The sequence below is a fragment of the Adiantum capillus-veneris genome, chromosome 30 (genome assembly GCF_014529385.1).
Source record: "Adiantum capillus-veneris isolate H3 chromosome 30, ASM1452938v2, whole genome shotgun sequence".
Taxonomy (NCBI): domain Eukaryota; kingdom Viridiplantae; phylum Streptophyta; class Polypodiopsida; order Polypodiales; family Pteridaceae; genus Adiantum; species Adiantum capillus-veneris.
Genome location: NC_140960.1, coordinates 81,652,963 through 81,674,404, shown reverse-complemented (window position 1 = coordinate 81,674,404; position 21,442 = coordinate 81,652,963). Strand labels below are relative to the sequence as shown.

At 45.9% G+C, this 21,442-nt stretch overlaps 1 protein-coding gene across 2 annotated transcripts in view; it reads left to right on the top strand.

The window, feature by feature from the left end:
• The window catches only part of PAT2 (protein affected trafficking 2), a 40,030-nt gene extending 18,904 nt beyond the window's left edge, over positions 1 to 21,126 (top strand). The window contains exons 2-12 of one of the 2 annotated variants that reach the window (XM_086506593.1): positions 14,018 to 14,094; positions 14,245 to 14,494; positions 14,581 to 14,806; positions 14,929 to 15,128; positions 16,166 to 16,339; positions 16,891 to 17,044; positions 17,118 to 17,203; positions 17,313 to 17,513; positions 18,827 to 19,971; positions 20,055 to 20,306; positions 20,381 to 21,126. In XM_086506593.1, the coding sequence (XP_086362719.1) occupies positions 14,018 to 14,094; positions 14,245 to 14,494; positions 14,581 to 14,806; positions 14,929 to 15,128; positions 16,166 to 16,339; positions 16,891 to 17,044; positions 17,118 to 17,203; positions 17,313 to 17,513; positions 18,827 to 19,971; positions 20,055 to 20,306; positions 20,381 to 20,747 (3,132 nt within the window). In that variant the 3' untranslated portion in view covers positions 20,748 to 21,126. Of the gene's footprint in view, positions 1 to 14,017; positions 14,124 to 14,244; positions 14,495 to 14,580; positions 14,807 to 14,928; positions 15,129 to 16,165; positions 16,340 to 16,890; positions 17,045 to 17,117; positions 17,204 to 17,312; positions 17,514 to 18,826; positions 19,972 to 20,054; positions 20,307 to 20,380 lie in introns of both variants that reach the window. The other variant, XM_086506594.1, reaches the window with a different exon arrangement.
• The last annotated feature ends 316 nt before the right edge of the window (positions 21,127 to 21,442 follow it).

Below are 21,442 nucleotides of genomic sequence, written 5' to 3'. Positions count from 1 at the left end.
TGGGCCTCACTTCTCAGGGCATCTGGACGCAGAGTCTGAGAGCGAGGACCCACGGGAGTTGTACTTTGCTCAAAGGTTAGTATTAAAAGAAATATCGAAAGGGGCGCCAAGTCTTTGGGGTCAATCTCTCTAGGCACAGAACTACGCCGAGCTGTGTCGACTCTTTAATTATGAAGAATTTTAAGTGAGTCTCTATTGTGTCGCGACAGAATCTAGACTTGGGGTGTCCAAGTCTGTTATAGGCCCCAGGGGTGGGGGGCAATCACAGCTTATAGATTTTTCCAAAGGACCACACCCCCTCCATTCCCAGATCCACCGAGGGGAGTGACTCTCCAACAGGTTGAGACGAGCTGGCCAATCAACGCCCACGTGTTATTGGATGCTGGGCCCCATGACTCCATCGCAGACAGATTGAGGAGATCCAGACCCGAGCTCGTCAAGCGACTGAGGAGAGACGAGCCCAAATGATGGCTCACCCAGCTGCGGCTTTGACCAGCTCTTGCTCACGATCCTCTCATGTAAAACTAGCTAGCTTGATGCATTTGCATGGTGTACTACCTGAGCGTATAGACATGCACATACGCGAGCTCCATTCCCACCCACAGATCCCATCACAAACCAAGGTTTTTATCCTTATCCTTATTTTGTGCCAGTTTGGATTGTTTTGTCTTTTTCGATAGATGGAGGACATACAACATGTATATTTGATTTGTCTCATAGGCCGACTTCGGCCTCACATAGACGTTAAAAAATCACTCTCTCTCTCTCTCTCTCTCTCTCTGTGCTGGTTCGCGCAACCCGAACCTGCAACTTGCTGTCCTACGCGGCCGAACCTGTGCTTTCTTTCTCATGCCCTGCGCGCTCGATGCCAGATTAGGGTGTGCGACAGTGGGTTTCAGTGCACAGCGGGGCAGGGAGCAAATTTTAGGGTTCGCGACAATGGCAGTTTAGGGTTTCGCAACAAAGTCAACAGCAGGCTAGAGTTACAGGGTTTCGGCCAATTCAGCAGCAGGTACAACAAGGTGGAATATATTTTGCGAAAAAGGGGGGAAAATGTATGCTTTATGTGTTGAATGAATGCATAGTGAGGATCAACATGTATGCATAATGTGGTAAATGCCACTGTATGCTTAGTGTGGCTCAAAGGACTTGCATAGATTGTGAAACAAGCGAACAAATAGAACAAGCGGCCATGAGGAAGCAAAATGACAAGGACGACCCCCTTGAAGATGCCATCCAAAAATGCAAAGAGGAAATGCAAGCGACCATCACCAAAATTAACCGCAACCTCCTAGGCACGATAAGATACTTGAGGAACGGGTGACGGCCCAAGACCAGGAGATTACACTACTTAAGAAGGAGCTAGAAGAAGTGCGCTCACAAAGTGCACTCGAAGAAGGGGAACTTCAACCATCGGTACTGGAAGAGCTCAACACCATAAAAGAGCAAGTGCGGGTATCTAAGAAGGGGAGGAGCAAAATAAATATTGAAGACTTCTTGGGTGGACATAATTACCAAAACTCAAAAGAATGCGGATGAGGCTAAGAAATGGTTTGAGCCCACCAAAAAAGGCAAAGGCAAAGAATCAACCCCCACACCCACTATCATTAATTTGACACTAGTAAAGGAGCAAAGGAGGCGTGTGCGTTCCTTACATGTGAGGATTATCGGCTTCAAAGACCAAGATAATGTTGAGGAAGAGGTCAACGAACTCATGTTTATGATGGGGGTTACCACGCCAGCGCATACGAAGGCTTGGCGAGTAGGTAACAAGAAAAGTGAAAGCAAGGGTGAACTTTCAAGGAAAGAGCGCTTATCCTCCGCTTTCCCTCTCTGGAAGCAAAGGACTTTTTGAAGAAAAGATCCACTCTTAAGAAGACATGTATTTCTCTTGGGGACGACTTCACACTATCGCAGATTACTCAGATGAAGGAGGTAATGCTTGAGATTAGAGCGACAAGGGAAAAAGGGAAGATTGCTTTCTATAGAGATGGGAGGGTTGTGATAATGGAGCGATGCTCCACATGACGGTGCGGGACCTATGGGATTAAATTAAAGGTGACCGCCTGGAACTATAATGGATCTCTATGCCTTGATGTAGGTGCCTTTGAGGATAGTTTCACTGGGAGGGACATCATTTTCTATTCTGAGCCACATCAAGCTGTTGGGCAGTCCATGCCACAGGTGAGCGGATATAGATTGGAGACAACTTGCACTGTGTAGACAAGAGACCTGATCATAGCATCGAGGATGGGCTTAGGGGGAGTGGCAATTCTATTCGGGGAGGAATTGCAGCCTTTGATACATATAGCACGCAAGGATGAGCAGGCTAGGTATATGTTGGTGAGACTGAAGGTAGAGACAGGCAAATATGTCTACATTGCTATCTGTTATTTCCCTCCTAGTACGTCAGTATATGCATCACCTAGAGGAGAGTCCCCCTTTTCTATCTTGGATGATGACATATGCGAGTTTTCTAGGGATGGTGACATTATCATACTAGGGGACTTCCATGCTAGAACTGCCTATCATTAGATAGTATTCTATGATACTTTAGAGGAGATGCTTAGGGAGCTTGATGGTACAGAGATGGGCTTATCCAGACTATCACAGGATGAAGAGCACACTGAGTATGGCAGATCCTTGATAGATATGGGGGTTGACTGCCATGGATTGGCCATTTTGAATGGCCTACAGAGATTTCTTACATCGGGGGGTTTCACATGTTTTCCACACCGACATGGGGCTAGCACAGTGGATTGTGTTTGTGGCCCTGCCATGTCTCATTCCATCCTTTCAGGTTTCATAGTGGGCACCAGCCCAGTCGGAGTAGCAGTTGATCATGCTATCTTGTCTTTCGCTCTCGCGTTCCAGTTCAGCACAGCTCCACTAGGAGAGCTCTCCACACACACTCGATATACCTTCATAAGGGAGACAAATTCCGTGTACATGGATGAGATATATAGGCAGCTATGCACAGGAAGGCCACTAGATGAGCTCACTCAGATACTGACAGAGACGCTCCATGATGCAGCATCAGAGGCATATCCCCACAGTCAACCTACACGGAGACGATCTGAGAGCACGCCCCAGAACAGTTGGTATGATGAGGAGTGTAGAGAGACAAGGATCAAATTGCAGAGGGAGGTGATCATGGGTATTATAATCCACACATAGACAGTCACAAATTGTCTTTCGCCGGCTAAAGTGACGAAAGAAGAGGGCTTATATATCTTAGCTAGATCAGGATCTGTATAAGCTGTTTATGAGTTAGGACTCAAGTGAGGCGAGACTATTCCATAAGCATTCACCACCACCAACCATCACCTCCACAAAGACATGGGGGGAATATGCAACATCTCTCTACATAGCATTGTTAGGTAAAGGCGGTGTGCCTCACTGTGCTTTGCCCGTGTCCGCCGGCTAGTGTCTGGCTGCCCACATTTATCTCCTTATTCTTTATATATACAAAGAATAAGGAGCTCTCACTCACATTCTCACATGGTACTCATACAGTGAGATTTGGGAGCTCCACCCACATCTTGTGTCGTTCTCTCTCTCTTCCTCTCTCTCCTTCTCACTCTCCGCACACGCACCGCATCCGTGCACTCACAATTGGTATCAGAGCTATGGTGACCGCAGAGAGCACGACGGCTTTGAGAGCTTCGAGGCAATAGCTCGCTCGCTCTCGACGGTGGAGAGATTAAGAAAGCTTGGAAGCTTTGTGAGAATGCAATGGGAGCTTGTGAGCTTAGTTGAGAGTGATGTATGCTCTTGTGGAAGCTCAGAAAGGAGTGTGGAAGATTGTGTGTAAGTGAAGGTGTTGCCCTAAAATCTGTGTGCGCAGCAGCACTGTTTTCAAATTCGTTTTTCTCCTTGTAGAATGCAGATATGAGAATTCTGTCCGCTATGCCCATCCGTTTCGACGTAGTCTACAACTTTGCAGAAGAAATGTTTTGCAAATTCCTCACCGTTTTGCTGATATTCAGCTCAGACTGACTGTATATAGAAATTGCAGGTTTTTTGTTTTCGCATAGTGTGCGAGTTATGCACTTTTGGAAGCACGGCAGGTGCTCGAAGTTAGGTGCATCAATTCTGAGCTGAAGATGCAATTTGAGCTTGTGCAGAGCTTGTGATTTGAGGGTTTTTTGGTAGATTTGGGCAACGAAGTACGGAGGCGTTTACACACCACCGAAGGGGTCTCTTGAGAGAGACGTTTTTTGGAGCACACAAGTGGAGCTTCTTTCATTGGTTTTCACAGGATACTTTGGCAATGATTTTGTGCTTGGATTCATGGTCTTTGTGAATGGGTTTGCATATGGTTATGGTGCATAGTTGATGCCCATTATATATGGATTTTGGCGAACACTTTCAAGTGCCGGTGAGCTCTCTTGAGAGCATTGTTTTCGCATTGATCAAGTTTCTGGATTGCAACTCTTTTGGCGCTTGCTTATGCGCGGTCACTCCATTGATGTAAGTTGAGTGCGGATTGCCATTGTATGTGAAAATGTGGAGCCATTTTGGTATTTCTACTCATTGGCATTGAGTAGTGTTATGGTTTATGGTAGAGATTGTACTTGAGTTTTTGCTCAGTTTTCAAGGGAAACTCTGCCGGATTTTTCCCAGATTCTCGCCATAGTTTGTGATCGAGTGTTTACTCACTTTGATAGGTTTTGTCAGTTTGGACACAGCTTTGTGTTTTAGTATCCACTCTCGCAAGAGTGAGGAGTTGTGTATCCTTCTTTGCTTGAGACAGTGGTTTGTCTCGGGTGGGAGAGTCTTGTGATCTTGAGCATTGTTTGCCATACTTTTGGCATGGAGACGCTTCAGGTTAGAGGCGGTTCTTGTTCACGATCGCGATTGACATGTTGACACTGCGGCCATAAGGGGCATATTAGGCGCCGTTGCTTCAGGCGTATGAGGCAGCGGAAGAGGCAGATGCATGGTGCTACTATGAGGACAGATGCTAGAGAGTATGCATGTGACGGGCATGTCACTTTTGAATCTAGCTTGCCTTCAGACTACTTTGTGTCTTGGGATAGCACATTGTCTACGCGTTTTCTACTAGACGAGCATGCAGTTTTTCACGTGACACCACGTCGTGATTTGTTTTTCTCTTTCTCTAGTGGGAGACTTGGTTGTGTGCAGTTTGCTGATGGTTCAGCATACGACATAGAGGGTGTTGGAGATGTATGTATGTCCTTGCCTAGCGGTGCATTGCTTACACTACGAGATGTACGTTATGTACCAGGACTTAGTCAGAGTCTCATTTCAGTGCGTCAGTTTTGCAGAGTAGTGGACATCGTGTACTGCTTGGAGAGCGGTCATTTCAGATGCATAGGGGATCGTTGGTAATAGCCAGAGGTGCTAGGAGTGGTCTGATATACCCTTTGCATATTTCTGACACACGAGGCGGTATAGTCTCTGTGTATTTGCAGCCATGTTTGGAGCGAGAGACGAGGCGTGTCTCTTTTGCGGATGTGTTGTATGGAGAGCAGGTTGTGCATTTGTCTTGTGGTGACGTTCACACAGACAGTGGTATCTCTGGGAATGCACAGCTTTGTCAGTCATCAATTGAGGTGACTTCAGTTGAGCAAGAGACCGATGCATTGTTCTATGATGCGTCTGATACGTTTGAGGGCGACAGTGTCCTTCAAACAGCTGTGTGTGATTGAAGTGGTGCTGATTTTTCGGTTTTGCAGTCATTCTCAGCGAACATGCCTTTGCCAGATGATGATGACATGGTGATGCATAGTCAGGTGGTTCCTGATGAGGATGCATGTGGCACTGAGGTTGCTGACAGGGATAGGTTGGCACACATAGTGCATGTTTCGTCGACTTTCGGGTCTCTCATGTTTGACCTTTTGGTTTCGAGACGTGATCTTGCTTATGCGGTTGGTGCATTTGCAGTGGGAGTTGTCAGTCGTGCGATGACTGACACTGGCATTGTGCATTGTGGAGCCATGTAGGTCGTCACTCGATACTTGCATCAGGAGTGTCATCGTAGCTCTAGCCGTAGTGGTATGCATGTTGCATCTACACTAGAGCGGTTATAGAGTGAGCCAGTGGGCATAGGTTGAGAGTCGTCTTCTCTCACCTCTTGTATATACTAGTTGTAGGCTAGTCTTCTCGCCACTTATCGGCACACAGCCTTTAGTGGGAGAATGTTAGGTAAAGGCGGTGTGCCTCACTGTGCTTTGCCCGTGTCCGCCGGCCAATGTCCGGCTGCCCACATTTATCTCCTTATTCTTTATACATACAAAGAATAAGGAGCTCTCACTCACATTCTCACATGGTACTCATACAGTGAGATTTGGGAGCTCCACCCACATCTTGTCTTCTCTCTCTCTCTCTCTCTCTCTCTCTCTCTCTCTCTCTCTCTCCCCGCACATGCACCGCGTCCGTGCACTCACAAGCATCAGGGCAACCACCTTTGCCGGACCCACCGGAGACATGCCTTGAGACATGTACTTTCTTTACTGCTGAGACGGTAAGGAAAGCCATTGACAGGATGAAGACAGGGAGAGCTCATGATCATGAAGGTCTGGTAGCAGAGCACTTCATCCATGCCAGAGATATGCTTGTAGAGCTCCTTGCTATGATGTTTAATCGAGCCATGTATGAGGGTTTTCCTGAGACTTGAAGTATGTCCACGATTGTGCCTTTTTGCAAGTTAGGTGATCCCATGATTCTTGGAAATTATCGCACCATTATGGTTGGTCACACTTTGGCTAGGCTGTATGTATCTATTCTTGAGAAAGAGCTGAGTAAATGAGTAGAGAGAAAGGGCATACGTGCATCAGGCAGGCAGGATTCAGGAAAGGTTTCTCCACTCTTGACCAGATTTTGACACTCAAGAGCTATGATTGAGGAGGGTAGACACCATGGCAGGAGGATCTACTGTAGCTTTGTGGATTTCTGCAAAGCTTTTGACACAGTGTCGAGAGCCAGACTTATACGAAGACTACAGGACATTGGTGTGCCCACAGAGATGATCTGGGGGATCTTGGCTTTATACAGGACAGTGGTAGGGCGGGTACGCACTACAGAGGGTATGTCTGACATGGTCCACTCCACTATTGGGGTGAAGCAGGGATGCCCCCTATCTCGGACTCTTTTTGGGATGTATGTGGATGTGTGTTTAGACTGCGAGAGGGAGATAGAGGTGCTCAACTAGCAGGGATAGGGATTCCGATGTTGTTATACGATGATGATATTGTGTTGATTTCCGACTCTCTGGAGGGGATGGAGCGTCATTTGGATGCTTTGCACACATTTGCCCATGATAGTGGATTGTCTGTCAACCTTGGGAAAACCAAGGTTATGGTGTTCAACACCACATCACAGTGGGTCAGGAGGTTTAGCACCCACATTTACGTATGCCCAGGAGATAGTGGAGTACACAGATGCATACACCTATCTTGGGATAGTCTTCAGTGTGGACCGATGTTTTCATTGAGGAGAGCAGCAGAGACCAGACTTACGAGAGCCTATGCTGCCTCGGGAGGATTGGAGAAGATGTGTTCGCAGATTCAGTTTCAGGAACCACGAACAAAGCTTTGGCTTTTTAACACTCTAGTGGCTTTAGCTATGCTTTACGGAGTTCAGATATGGGGACCCTCAGTAGACCACCATGGTAGATCTAGCAGCACGGATGGATGGAGATGTACGGAGAGGCCTCTGGTCTCTATGATTTCTCAGATGATTCGGGCTATAAGGCCTCAATGCCACATGAGATTATCCGAGCCGAGCTAGGAGCCCCACCCCTCGTGGTCGAGGCATTGACTATATCAATATCCTTTATACATAGTGTATGGGACCTCCCCAGAGACGGATATGCTCTGCTAGCCTGGAGTCATCCCGACAGCTAGCACTGCAGGGTGACACATCATGTTGGTATGGACAGATGACCTAATGGTTTCAGCATGGATAGATTGCCTCCGTTTTAGTATTCCTTGGATGCACCCTCCCTATCTCTCACACGGACAGAGATCACCAGACTCATATGTTAGGATCTGATTCAACTAGATACTAGGAGCACATGGATACAGCCGTCGCGGGAGTTGGGCACGAAGATGGCTTTTTATAGAGCGCATCTTCTCTAGATATGCACATCCTCACATCAGCTTCAGATTGAGACTGGCCGATTTTGAGGGATACTAGGAGAGGCTACACTTATGTCGCCTAGAGCCAATGTTGGATCTCTTGTGACTTGTGGTCTAGCTATCCCGGCTAGCTGCTTATTTCACACCTACAAGCTTAGGATTTCATAGTATTTACATCTCATCCTTTTGTCATTTCATTTGATTTCATTTTGCTACTCTATGTATCAGATCCACCACATTGTAACGCTCTGGTTTCATAGGTCATTTTGGCCTTTTGAAGACGTTAATATAACATTTCATTTCTCTCTCTCTCTCTCTCTCTCTCTCTCTCTCTCTCTCTCTCTCTCTCTCTCTCTCTCGTGTGTACTCTATCGCTGCCCCTCCCTTGCCATACCTCCTCACGCTCCCCCACTCGCCCAGCTACCGCGCCCGCCGCTAGTGTGGGTGCACACGTACGTTTAGTGACTCCTTTGCGGACGGCGATCAAGCATGAGGAAGCTGAACGATAAAGCTGACCCCCTAGAGGATGCCATTCAAAAGTGCAAAGAGAAAATGACGGAGATCATTACCAAGATGAACTGCAATCTCTTGGGCACAATAAACATGCTCGACGGACGCCTGTTGATCCAAGAGAGCAAGATAAGTACGTTGGAAGACCGAGTGACGACTCAAGAGGAAGAGATTGCGTCACTCAAGAAAGATCTCGCCGAAGCACGATCAAGAAACACACTGGAAGAGGGCGAACTGCAACCCTCAGCAATCGAAGAAATCAACACGATCAAGGAGCAAGTACGGGCCATCAAAGAGGGAGAAGAGCAACACAAAGAAATGACGACTTCTTGGGTGGATGTTCTTACCAAAACTCAACAGAAGGCGGATGAAGCCGAGAAATGGATCAAGGTGGCCAAGAAAGGAAAAGGCAAGGAGATAACGCCCACGTCCACACCCACTATCATTAATCAGACACTAGAGGAGGAGCAAAGAAGACGGGTGCGCGCTTTACATGTGAGAATTTGCGGTCTTAAAGACAAAGGCAATGTGGACGAAGAAGTAAAAGAACTCACAGCCTTGATGGGGGTTCATGAGCCGACGCACACAAGGGCATGGAGAGTGGGCAACATAAAGAAAAATGGAAACAGTGGAGAAACCTCAAAAGAAAGAGCACTCATCCTTCGTTTTCCCTCCATGGAAGCGAAGAAGTCCTTCTTGAAGAAAAGACCAACTCTTAAAGAGACTGGCATCTTTCTCGGGGATGATCTCACCCTCTCGCAGATCGCTCATATGCAGGAAGTAATGCCGGAGATTAGAGCGGCAAGGGGAAAAGGCAAGATTGCCTTTTATCGGGATGGAAAAGTGGTAATACTAGAGCGACGCTCCACATGACGGTGCGAGACTTATGGGACCACACTCAAAGTGGCTGCCTGGAACTGTAATGGATCTATGCGTCTTGATGTGGGTGCTTTTGAGGATAGCTTTACTCGAAGAGACATCATCTTTTACTCTGAGACACACCAGGCCTATGGGTAATCCATGCCTCACATCAGTGGATACAGGTGGGAGACAGCTTACAGACAGGAGACACGCTCAGAGGACAGAGGGCGGGGCTCGGGGGGAGTGGCAGTGTTATTTAGAGAGGATCTGTAGCCACTGATACATATAGCCCGCAGGGATGAGCAGGCTAGGTACATGTGGGTGAGATTGAAAGCAGAGACAGGCAGATATCTCTACCTAGCTATTTGCTACTTTCCCCCGAGTACATCAGTTTATGCATCACCCAGAGGACAGTCCCCTTTCTCTATTTTGGATGATGACATATGGGAGTTCTCTAGGGATGGTGACATTATCATCCTAGGGGACTTCAATGCTAGGACTGCCCATCACCAGGCAGTGTTTTATGATACTTCAGAGGAGATGCTAAGAGAGCTAGATGTTGTAGAGACGGGCCTGTCCAGACTATCACACGATGTGGAATATACTGAGTATGGGCGACACCTGATAGACATGGGCACCACACATGGATTGGCCATCTTGAACGGCCTACAAAGATTTCCTGCTTTGCGGGAGGTTTTACATGCTTCCCACACAGACATGGAGCCAGCACAGTGGACTATGTCATGGCACAACCGAATCTCATCTCTAGTATCTAGGATCTCACAGTTGGGCCCAGACCAATCGGGGTGGCAGTGGATCATGCTCTGGTGTCGATGACCATCTCCTTCCAGTTCAGTGTAGCACACATGCCACAGGTAGCAGCCCCTACTCGCTACACATTCACACGGGAGACGGATTCTGTATACATGGACGGGATCTACAGACGCCTATGCACCGAGGACTCGGGGCGACCTCTGGAGGAGCTAACTACTATACTGACACAGACATTGCATGATGCAGCAACAGAAGCATACCCACACACCCAGCCTGAGCAGAGCCGCCGATCAGGGAGCATGCCTCAGAACAGCTGGTACGATGAGGAGTGCCGCCAGACTAGAGCCAGACTTCAGAGGGAGGTGCTTTTGGGGGACGTCACTCACAAACAGTCACAGATTGACTTTCGATGCCTGGTGGGGCGGAAGAACAGGGCTTTTTTGGCTCGACTCGAGCAGGATCTATATCAGCTATTCTTGAGTCAAGACTCGCGTGAGGCATGGCGGCTCTTTCATGAGCAGTCCCCCCCCCCCTGTTATTTCCTCCACAGAGACCTGGGGTCAGTACGCATCATCTTTGTACACAGTACGTGGACAGCCGCCCCTCCCCAACCCCCCCGATCCATGCCCACACACATGTGTTTTTTCCACCGCTAAGATGGTGAAGAAAGTATTGACAGGATGAGGACTAGGAGAGCATGATCATGATGGCTTAGTCGTTGAGCATTTCATGCATGCCAAAGACCTACTAGCAGAGCTTCTAGCAGTTATGTTTAACCGTGCCATGTGTGAGGGCCTACCGGACACTTGGGAGCCTATCTACGATCGTACCTATCTTCAAGTCAGGAGACCCCATGGAGCCTGGGAATTATCGCACTATTATGATGGGGCACACCGTGGCACGATTGTATGCATCCATTCTTGAGCAACAGCTGAGTAGATGGGCAGAGAGGGAATGCGTGCAATTGGGCAGACAGGGTTCAGGAGAGGCTTCTCTACTCTTGACCATATCTTGACACTCAGGGCCATCATCGAGGAAGGCAGATCTCATGGGAGACGGATCTATTGTAGCTTTGTGGACTTCCGCAAAGCTTTTGACACAGTACCCAGAGCTAGATTGATGCGCAGATTACAGGAAATGGGAGTACCCACAGAGCTCATTTGGGGGATCATGGCATTGTACAGATCAGTAGTAGGGCATGTACGCACCCCAGAGGGACTTTCTACACCGGTTCACTCCACTATTGGGGTGAAGCAGGGCTGCCCGCTCTGTCCTACTCTTTTCGGTATGTATGTGGATGAGGTTTCTGACTACATTGAGAGCGATGGGGATAGAGGTGCACAGTTGGCAGGGACATGGATTCCACTTTTGTTATATGCTGATGATATAGTGTTGATCTCCGAATCCCCAGAGGGAATGTAACGTCAATTGGATGCTTTGCATACGTTTGCCCACGAAAGTGGTTTGTCTGTCAACCTTGGTAAAACCAAGGTTATGGTGTTTAATACCACCCCACAGTGGATCAGGAGGTCAGCGCCTACATTCACATACAGCCAGGAGACTGTGGAGTACACATATGCTTACACTTACCTTGGAGTGGTTTTTAGCGGACCTGCATTCTCACTCAGAAGAGCAGCAGAGACCAGACTGACTAGAGCCCACGCAACATTGGGTAGATTGGAGAAGATGTGTTCGCAGGTTCAGTTTCAGGAGCCTCGGATGAAGCTCTGGCTCTTTGACACTTTGGTGGCTTCAGCATTTCTCTATGGAGCTGAGATATGGGGACCTTCATTGGATCACCGCGGGAGGCCGGGTTGCACAGACGGATGGGGGAACATGGAGAAACCTCTCATCTCTATGATCTCGCGGCTCATTAGAGCCAAGGCATCAGTACCACGGGCCATTATTCGAGCAGAGCTAGCGGCCCCCCCACTAGTGGTGGAGGCGCTCACCAGATCAGTCTCCTTCATAAACCGCACATGGGAACTTCCTAGAGACAGATATGCTCGTGTAGCGCTTGAGACCTCTCGACAGTTAGCTATACAAGGAGATACAACATGCTGGTATGGGGAGATGACATCATGGTTTCAGGCGCATGGGTTCAGCATAGATAGGCTGCCACCATTCCAGTACTCATTGGATGCACCATCTCTCACTCTTACACAGTCAGAGATCACCAAGCTCATCCGCCAAGACCTGACCCAGCTAGACACCAGGAGGACATGGATACAACCAGCACAGGAATTGGGCACGAAGATGGCTTTCTACAGAGACCACCTTCTCCAGCTTACGGAAGATGGTTTTGTGACGAGACCCAGATACATGGATACCCACTTGTCTCATGGGATACGATGTGCTATTGGCTAGTTACGCACATCTTCTCACCAACTGCGGATTGAGACTGGGAGATACAGCGGAGTACCATCAGAGGCCAGGACATGCCCCTTGTGTGACATGGAACCTGAGACAGAGCTGCATTATACATGCCGCTGCCTCGTCTACTACGAGATACGAGGCCGCTTCCATTGCTTGTTCAGAGAGGGTTTTGGACCACTTTCAAGAGTCATGGGATACAAAGATGAGAGATGCCTGGGTTTGTTCTTGCTCGAGCTACGCAGACACAGAGATAGCCTGATGAATGGTCTCAAAGACGGATCACAGACTTCTTCAGAGCAGACACGGGACAACCGCAAGAGCCACTCCCACAGCAGAGCTCTCCCTCGTCTCACACCAGAGGCACACTAATCGATCGAGCGATTGAATTGAGGAAATCCAGGCGCCCACGACTGCGGAGGACTACACAGCATCGACGGAGGCTACGTCAGAAGATTTCGGAGCACGCTGGCCAGGCATGCACGACGCCCGGTCAGACTACTAACCATGGAGGAAATTGATGAGATTCGCCAACGACCGATGCTATATCTCTTGTGATTCAGCTATCCCAACAAGCCGCCCATTTTTGCTTAGTTTTTGCTTAGTTCACATCGACCAATCTAGTAGCCTCCGTCGATTCGGAGCACGCTGGCCAGGCATGCACGACGCCCGGTCAGACTACTAACCATGGAGGAAATTGATGAGATTCGCCAACGACCGATGCTAGATCTCTTGTGATTCAGCTATCCCAACGAGCCGCCTATTTTTGCTTAGTTCACATCGACCAATCTAGGATCCCATAGTATATATCTTTGTTTTGTACTGTTGTTATGTTATTTTGTTACTCTGACTTTGTATCAGATCCACCACCTTGTAACTTTCTGGTCTCATAGGTCACTATGGCCTTTTGAAGACGTTAATATAACATTTCATTTCATTTCTCTCTCTCTCTCTCTCTCTCTCTCTCTCTCTCTCTCTCTCTCTCTCTCTCTCAGTCAGTTATATCCTTCATTTTCACTTTAGCTTTTCCTTTTTGGGATGAAAATGGACATACCACACATGTACATTGATTTGTCTCATAGGCTGAGTTTGGCCTTTCGAAGACGTTGATAATCCCATCCCCCCCCCCCCCCCCCCCCCCCCCCCCCCCCCCCCCCCCCCCCCCGCCCCCCCCACCCCGCGGGTGCCGCAAACTGTTCATTTTAATCAAAGTTCAGTATGGTTGATATTGTTTTGCCCCTTGGCTTGTGAGTTATCTTTGAAGAAGTTCAGCTATTGGATAAGTTAGGTTTTCTAATATGCTGAATCTGTGATTATGGCTTAATTTTTTCTCGCTTCCCCTTCTACGTTTTAAAATGTTTTTCTAACGACCATTATGTTGTTGCTTTACGTAGGTGGTAAAAAGTGTGGCATCCTCGAACTTGGAAGTGAAGAAGCTTGTCTACATCTACCTTGTCCATTATGCTGAAAAGTATGATCTAGTGAGAAATTTAGCGACTGGTATGCATTTGTTTCAATTTCTAGGACAATTATTGTCAAATTTGTGCATGCTTGCCTGATGGTAGTGCATATGATCGGAATGGAATCAAAGCTTCCAACTCTTGTTAGCGTTTTTATGCAGGCGTCCTGATGAAGCCTTGCTGTCAATCAATACTTTTCAGAAAGACTTGGTGGATTTCAATCCACTGGTGCGTGCATGGGCCTTACGGGCCATGTGTGGCATAAGAGTTCATGTTGTGGCCCCATTGATGATAATGGCAGTTCAAAAATGTGCCAAGGATCCGTCACCATATGTACGGCGTTCTGCAGCTAATGCTATTCCAAAGCTTTATGTACTAAATCCAGAGCAATATGTTGACGTTTTAGAAGAGGTGCTGTTTTGTTCTTTGGGGTTGCATATCTAAATTTTCTTAGTGTTCCATCTGACCCTGTAGTAAATCCAGAAATTTTTGTGTAGCTGATAGGCCTCCTGCTGGATGACAAGTCAGCTGGTGTTCTTGGAGCAGCTGCTGCAGCTTTTAATGCGGTCTGCCCTGAGAACTTTGGAATTATTGCTCCAAGGTTCCAGGAACTTTGTAGACTACTGACAGATGTTGAGGAATGGGGCCAAGTTTTGTTAGTAGACATTCTTCTTCGATATGTTGTTGCAGCACATGGCTACCCTGGGAAAAATGAGGCGGAAGGTAGGTTGAATCTTCTAATAGTTATTTTTTGTCTGTTCAATGTGTTTCAAACTGCTCAAATTAGAATCCAGAACACATGCTTCATTTTTTGAAGACTTAAGCATTGGTATTGTGGTGTTTAGAAGTGGATGGTAGACATGAGGTGCCACATGATAGACGGTGTTTGCTGCAGTCCACTGTACCCCTCATGTGGAGTCACAACAGTTCGGTGGTGTTGGCAGCTACTGGAGTACACTGGATTTTGGCTCCGAGTACACAGTTGATGAAGACAGTGAAGCCATTATTATTTCTTTTGAGGTCTTCTTATGACACTCAGTATGTGGTAAGAACCTTCCAACGTGCATGTGTGTAAATAGAAGGAAACGTCTGCGTATCTGACATTCTCTATTCCCAGTGTTTGAATTTGACATAAGGGTTTTGTTCTGACTGACATGTATAAATCCTGCATTGCATGAGGCATCCGAGAGGAAGATAAGGGAGAGACAGTGCCCACGCTTTGATGAGGAGGAGGTGAGACCTTGCAGCCCTTGCGAGGGGCCTGTGATGACAACCTATGTTGTACAAAAAGGATGGCTGCCCCAGATGCCCTCTTGCCCAGAGGATGCTGCCCCTTCTCTTTTGATTGGAGATCTGATATACCTCAGCTACAGCTTCCCTCCTCCTCCCCCCTTACTTGTTTTCTGTTTTTTCTTTTTTGTTTCCTGCTTTTGCTTGTTCTGCCTCTGTTTTCTTCTGTTCCGTTTCTCTGACTTGTGTTTTCTGTTTTTTGTGTGTTCTAGGCTTTGGTTTGTGGGTTTTGTGCATTAAGGGTGTTTGCATACGAGTGAGGCCAACTCCTGAGTGTGCATGCAGGTGTGGCTGCATCTATGGATGTGTGCATGGTGCTAGCCTTTTCTTGTGAGTGTGTGGGGGTGTGTGAGCGTGTGCTTGTTTGCCTTGTTTTTGCTGATCCCCTGACATATCAACCTTTGGGGTGTTGAGAGGATGCTACCTCTCCCTTTGTGTTGCAGGAGATGCTACATATCAACCTTTGGGGTGTGAACTGTCACCTGCCCTCTATAGAGAGAGGGTGCTAACCTCTCCTCTGTGTTGTGGGAGGTGCTTAGTGGTCACCTTTTACAGCTCAGTTATGTGGTATTTGCATCCAAGTGCTTGAGAAACCTCCAGTACTAGTCCTGCCTCAAAATTTGCAGCCAGTAGACTGAGAAAGGATCACTTATTGCTTCTTTTTGCTATGCACCTATTTCCTTCGTTGTAGTTTTTAGTTGTTTCGCTTCTTTGAAAATGCTTTCTTTGCTGCTTTGCAACTATTGGCTTGCTGGCTGTTTTTTACATCTTGTGGTTATTTTTCTGGTGCAGGTACTGGCCAACTTATTAACACTGGTCAAGAATAATCCTTCTTTGTTTGAAGAATATTATGATGATTTTTTCGTGCGGTCTTCTGATAGTCTCCATGTCAGGGCAATGAAATTGGAGATTTTAGCTCTGATTGCAACGAAATCATCAATTGCTGCCATTCTGCAAGAATTGCAGGCGAGTGTCTCGGTTGAAAAATTCAAATTTGTGCACAATTGGATGGTTTAAGCATTATGTGTTTTAGTGTGCTTCTTTCTTTTTGTTACGCTGTTAAGCATGTCATGGAAGTGAGTCAAATAGGCTTTCAAATAGAAAAGCTTTTAAGCCATCTTGGAAGGCTTAGATTTAAGTTATTGTAGGATTCAGATAAGATTTTCAATAGAAAAGCCTTTTAAGTTGACTTGGTAGGCTTAGATTTAATATTTTTGTAGGATAGAGTGGGCATAATATTGTTATATTCCCAATGTCGTAATGGCTTGTCGATAAAGTTCTTGTGTCCATTGTTGTGGAGATATATAAGAGACAGAAAGAAGGGTCAGAAAGAGAGGATTTGGAGTGGTGCAGAAGACAACTGGATATAGTGCCAAGGTTTTGGGAAAGAAAGGGAAGAAAGATTTTTTTGGTGGCGGCGGTTGGGCACTTACGTACGAACAAATGCACTTGCACACAACATTTTAGAAATTTTGTTAATGAAATGTAAGCAGGTTAGTGTCTTGCAAACATTGCAGGCATATATCCGAGATCCAGATCGTGATTTTGCTGCCAATGCAGTGAGTGCAATAGGTAAGTGTGCTGTAAGACATCCTACTATTGCCTCAACGTGTACGGAAGGGCTTCTCAGCCTCATTCAAGGAGGTTGCAAAATGTCATCAACTGATCAAGGTACATTGAGTTTGTGTGTATCGAGATTGTTGCATGAGATATGGAAGACAGGCTTACAGACGTCATAACTCAGGTGGAGACCGAGATATGGGAGTTATAGTTCAAGCCGTGCTTGCCATAAGATCTGTTGCATCGCATCATTTCAAACAAGTAGAAAAGGTACCAGTATTCTGGAGTACTGCATGCATTTTCTACTCAATAGTTTTTAACTGCTCGTCTACAAATTTTATTTTCAGTACATTTCAGCTCTGATCATAATTGTTTGCAGGTCTTTGTGCGGCTGATATGTGACCTAGATCTTATCAGGGTGGCTGCAGCCCGGGCTGTAGTTATTTGGATGGTGGGAGAGTACGGCAGCAGAAGTTCTATAATCAGGGAAATTCTACCAACAGTCTTCAGCTATCTTGCTTCATGTTTTGTCAATGAGGAAAATGAGTCCAAGCTCCAAATACTGAGTTGTATATCCAAGGTAACATTTATGTACGGGATGTAATTGTTGTGCATGCATTCAGAAGTAAATTTTAACATTCTTGAATGTGATTGTATGTGGGCAATTGCAGCCTATAAGGTCTTTCATTGTGTCACGGTTGTTAATGACCACAAAAGCAAGTTGTGGGTGTATCTTTTGAAGAGCATAGTTTGAGTTTTGGTAAAAAAGAACACACGAATGCAATGTGTTAAGGAAGGGGAGAGTACTGCTCCGATGAGTGTTCAATCGTTTTACTTTTTTACGTTGGGAACGATCTGGGTGTGTAACACATCCAAAACCTCTTAGTGAGCCAAATTGGTTTCTTAGTAGTATATTTTTCCTTGCATATTACATTATTCACGGAGACTGTAGGGCTCCTTTTCAGAATCTAATAGACATAGCCTCAGCCCAAAAGTCATGTGAAGTATTCTTCCACACATCAATGCATGCACAATATCTTAAGTGCATGCTTTTTTGCCCAGCAACTCCATTTTGTTGCAAAATGTCTTTACGTGTGAATTGTCTCTAAAACCTTCAAAAAAGAAAAGAAAAAGTGGGTTTCTACCCAAGAGATCAAGACTGGATATAGGGTCAGTGTAATACCATTTTAGCACAGCATCTTTTTTCAGCATTGGACTGAGAGATCCTATTTCATGGATATGGGCTTTACAGTCCCATGATTTTTCAGAGTACATGAGATTCTCAGTACAGTGCTTTGTTGATGGTCTTTGAGGTCACAATGGTTGAGGGTGCTCGTCTAACGAGCTCTTTACATCAATCAATTGGGTGCCAAGGTGCCATGGAGGCAGATGTGGGTGTACTGCCCACATTTCTGTTATTTCCCTATAGATGTGGGTTAGTTCGCCCTCGCTCATTCTCTCATTTCTCTTTCGATGTGAAGGTGTTTAGCCCCAGATTTTTACTATTTGTCATTTTTGTTAGATGCAAAGTGTAAATAAACATGACACAAATCTAGGCGCGTGTTGATGTTGATTGATTTCATAATACGTCAGTGAAACACAAACTCAACTCTGGGAAACACAATACATCAGGTGGGATATATCATGTGATGTATGTATAATCTGTGGCAGGGGTAACTTGATGTCTTTCTGAGCAGTGAGTGCACACCTTGTGTCGTGCATACAGGCATTGCTTACACACTTAGTGAGGGTATTACATGCTGTAAGGGCATGAATCTGCCTGAGTCTGGTTGTATACATGCCTTTGCCATATCTATTTGGAGGGCCCCTCACTTTTCATTAAATAAAGTACACTTAAATTTTGTATTAATGATATTTTTAATCACATTGCAGATATTGGTCCAGTCGTGGGAAGATTTAGGAGCTTCATTTAAGATAGCTGTAATGGCTTTGACGTACGTGCTTGACCTTGGTGTAAGTGATGGTAACTACGATGTTCGTGATCGAGCACGCATGCTAAAGCAGCTTTTGGGTCTACATAAAGCACTAGATGATTCGCAAGTATCTGATGTGCTAAGCAAATTAAGCCTTGAAAAATTACCTGTTCCTAATGTCAGGACATTAAGCAAAGATTTTCAGGATGATCTAAGGTTACTTCCAAATTATATCTTAACCTTTTCAAAACTGAGGTCACTTCCAGTGTCCTCCTCACATGTCAGAACCTTTATACTCGGGTCCATGTCCCATATTGTAAATCATAGTGCTCCTGGTTATAGACCGCTTCCTGAGCCTAACAGCTTTACAGCCCTGCCAGTGAGAGGTGATACCCATATTCCTGGGCATCTTTGTAGTGATCCAACAAATTCTCAAAAAGAAAGTTCTCAACAGTTTGACAGAATGAGTGATTATACTGGAAGTTTGTCCTCAGATCTTAGCAATAGTGAGGCTGACGATGACGATGATGATACTGCATCAAGGGTTCTTAGTGCAAATAATGGATATGCTTACTCACAGACCAGTGAGAATGAGAGTTGCAGCTCTAATGGGGCAATGAGGATTCACGGGGGTGCTCAAGGGAACTCAAGCAGCTTAGATCGAGAGGCTGCAGTCGAACCTTTAATACATCTGTCTGATGATGAAGCTGCAGACAGCTTGGGATATTCTGGAACGAGGATGCAGCATGTACATCCAAGGCAGTCTGCTCAAACTAGTCTGGGTACGAGAACAGCAGAGGATCTGGAATCCTGGCTTACTGCGGATAGCTTTTTAAGCAAGCATTCTTGCACGGAGAACAGATTGCCTTCGGGATTTTTGAATCTCTCCATGGACTCCATAAAGAGAGAGCCTCGGAAGATGACCCTACTGGACTTCACAAATGGAGAGGGATTGGAAGTGAAGTACTCCTTTTGTTTTCGTAATTCTGTCTACTACGATAAGATGGTGTGGGTAAAGCTTCACTTGACAAATAGATCATCGGATGCACTGTCTGCCATTTCTCTCAAGCAAGCGGAGGCTGAAACGTCAAAAGATGTTGTCGAGTAAGCATTTGATCTGATTGAGCTTTGAAAGGCTGCTTTTTGTTTAGGTTTTGTTTCTTGACTTGTGGCTTCAACTTTTTCAGGCCTGGAGTGTTGGTTTTCCCATCTCCTGAGGTACAATCCCTTGAACCTCATCAGGTGAAAGAGTTCGATGTACACGTTGATTTTCGACAGCAGCTAGTACCGGTGAAGCTTGCAGTTCACTGCAATCGAAAATGTTTTGTTGTGAAGCTAGTACCAGACGTGGGTGCCTTCCTGCGACCAAAGGTGATGAGCTTTGAGGAGTTTGGAGCTGCTGAAGGCAAGCTAGTTGGCATGTTCGAGATGACATACAGGTTTGTTTCTTAATGCCAGCGATTTGTAACGTTTGAGAGAGCAATCTAATTGTAAATTCTGGTTTGATTGGCAGATGCTCTGCAGAGAGGCCAATGAGAAGTCAGAATTTTGCAGTACTTGATGCTGATGAAGAAGCACTTGCCCTCACAAGAGTGCTAGCAACCAGAGTACTAAGCCAAATTAATGTCTTTTTGGTGATGGCCACAATACCAGTTTATACAGGAGCTATCAATGATGACGTCTTGAACGTACACTTGAAGTTCAGTGGGGAGACTTTAGTAGATTCTAGTCTGTGCTTGATAACTATCACATTGGAGCTTCAAAGCATGGGCGATAGCACCGACGCTTTACCTGTATTAGTGAAAGTTAACTGTGAAGATTCTGTATTTGGCTTGAATCTTCTCAACCGTCTTCAGAAGGTGATTACCGAGAAGCAGTAGCCGGTATGCAATGGTCTTCTGAATCAAGAAGTTTTGTAGGTTCATCTCTTGCTAAAGCTTAAACATGATGTACATTATACCCTATCCGTGACTGCTCTGCCTTTTTCTGTCCCTGCCTTTAATTGTATGAGGTTTTATCTGTATAAAGATAATTTGAACCTTTCCATGGATGAATGCCTCAGCCTGCCGAAGGTTGATTGAATTTTACATACGAGTGAGTGGTCCCTTGAGTTGTGCCCTTTTGGCTATCTAAAAGAAGCCCTAGAGGAGAAGAGAGTTAGGTGGACATTTGAAAATTTATTATTTCCATTAATCTACCTTTCCATGCGAATAGTTTTCCTTTGTTCAATTTGTCAATCGATGGTCTTTTCTTTTCACAGCCTTGGATTGCCTCGACTTCCTTGTATTTAATTCTTTTAGAATGCCGAATCTTCACCTTGTTGGTTTAAAGGCTAATTTTATGTGCTCTTGTTAACAAGCACATTGAATTTCCTTTCTATGTGATATGTTACTTGAATTTCAAGAGTATTTCTGACATTGTGCCATAAGTGTGCCCTCAGTCCATGAGAACATTACGAGAGCTCAAGGTTCATAAGGATTCAAAGGAAGAATATTTTGTATTGCATTGAGCTTTGATCATTGCATGTGTGGAAAGGTCCCATTTGTGCAACCTGGTGTCAATGAGCGACTTTTTA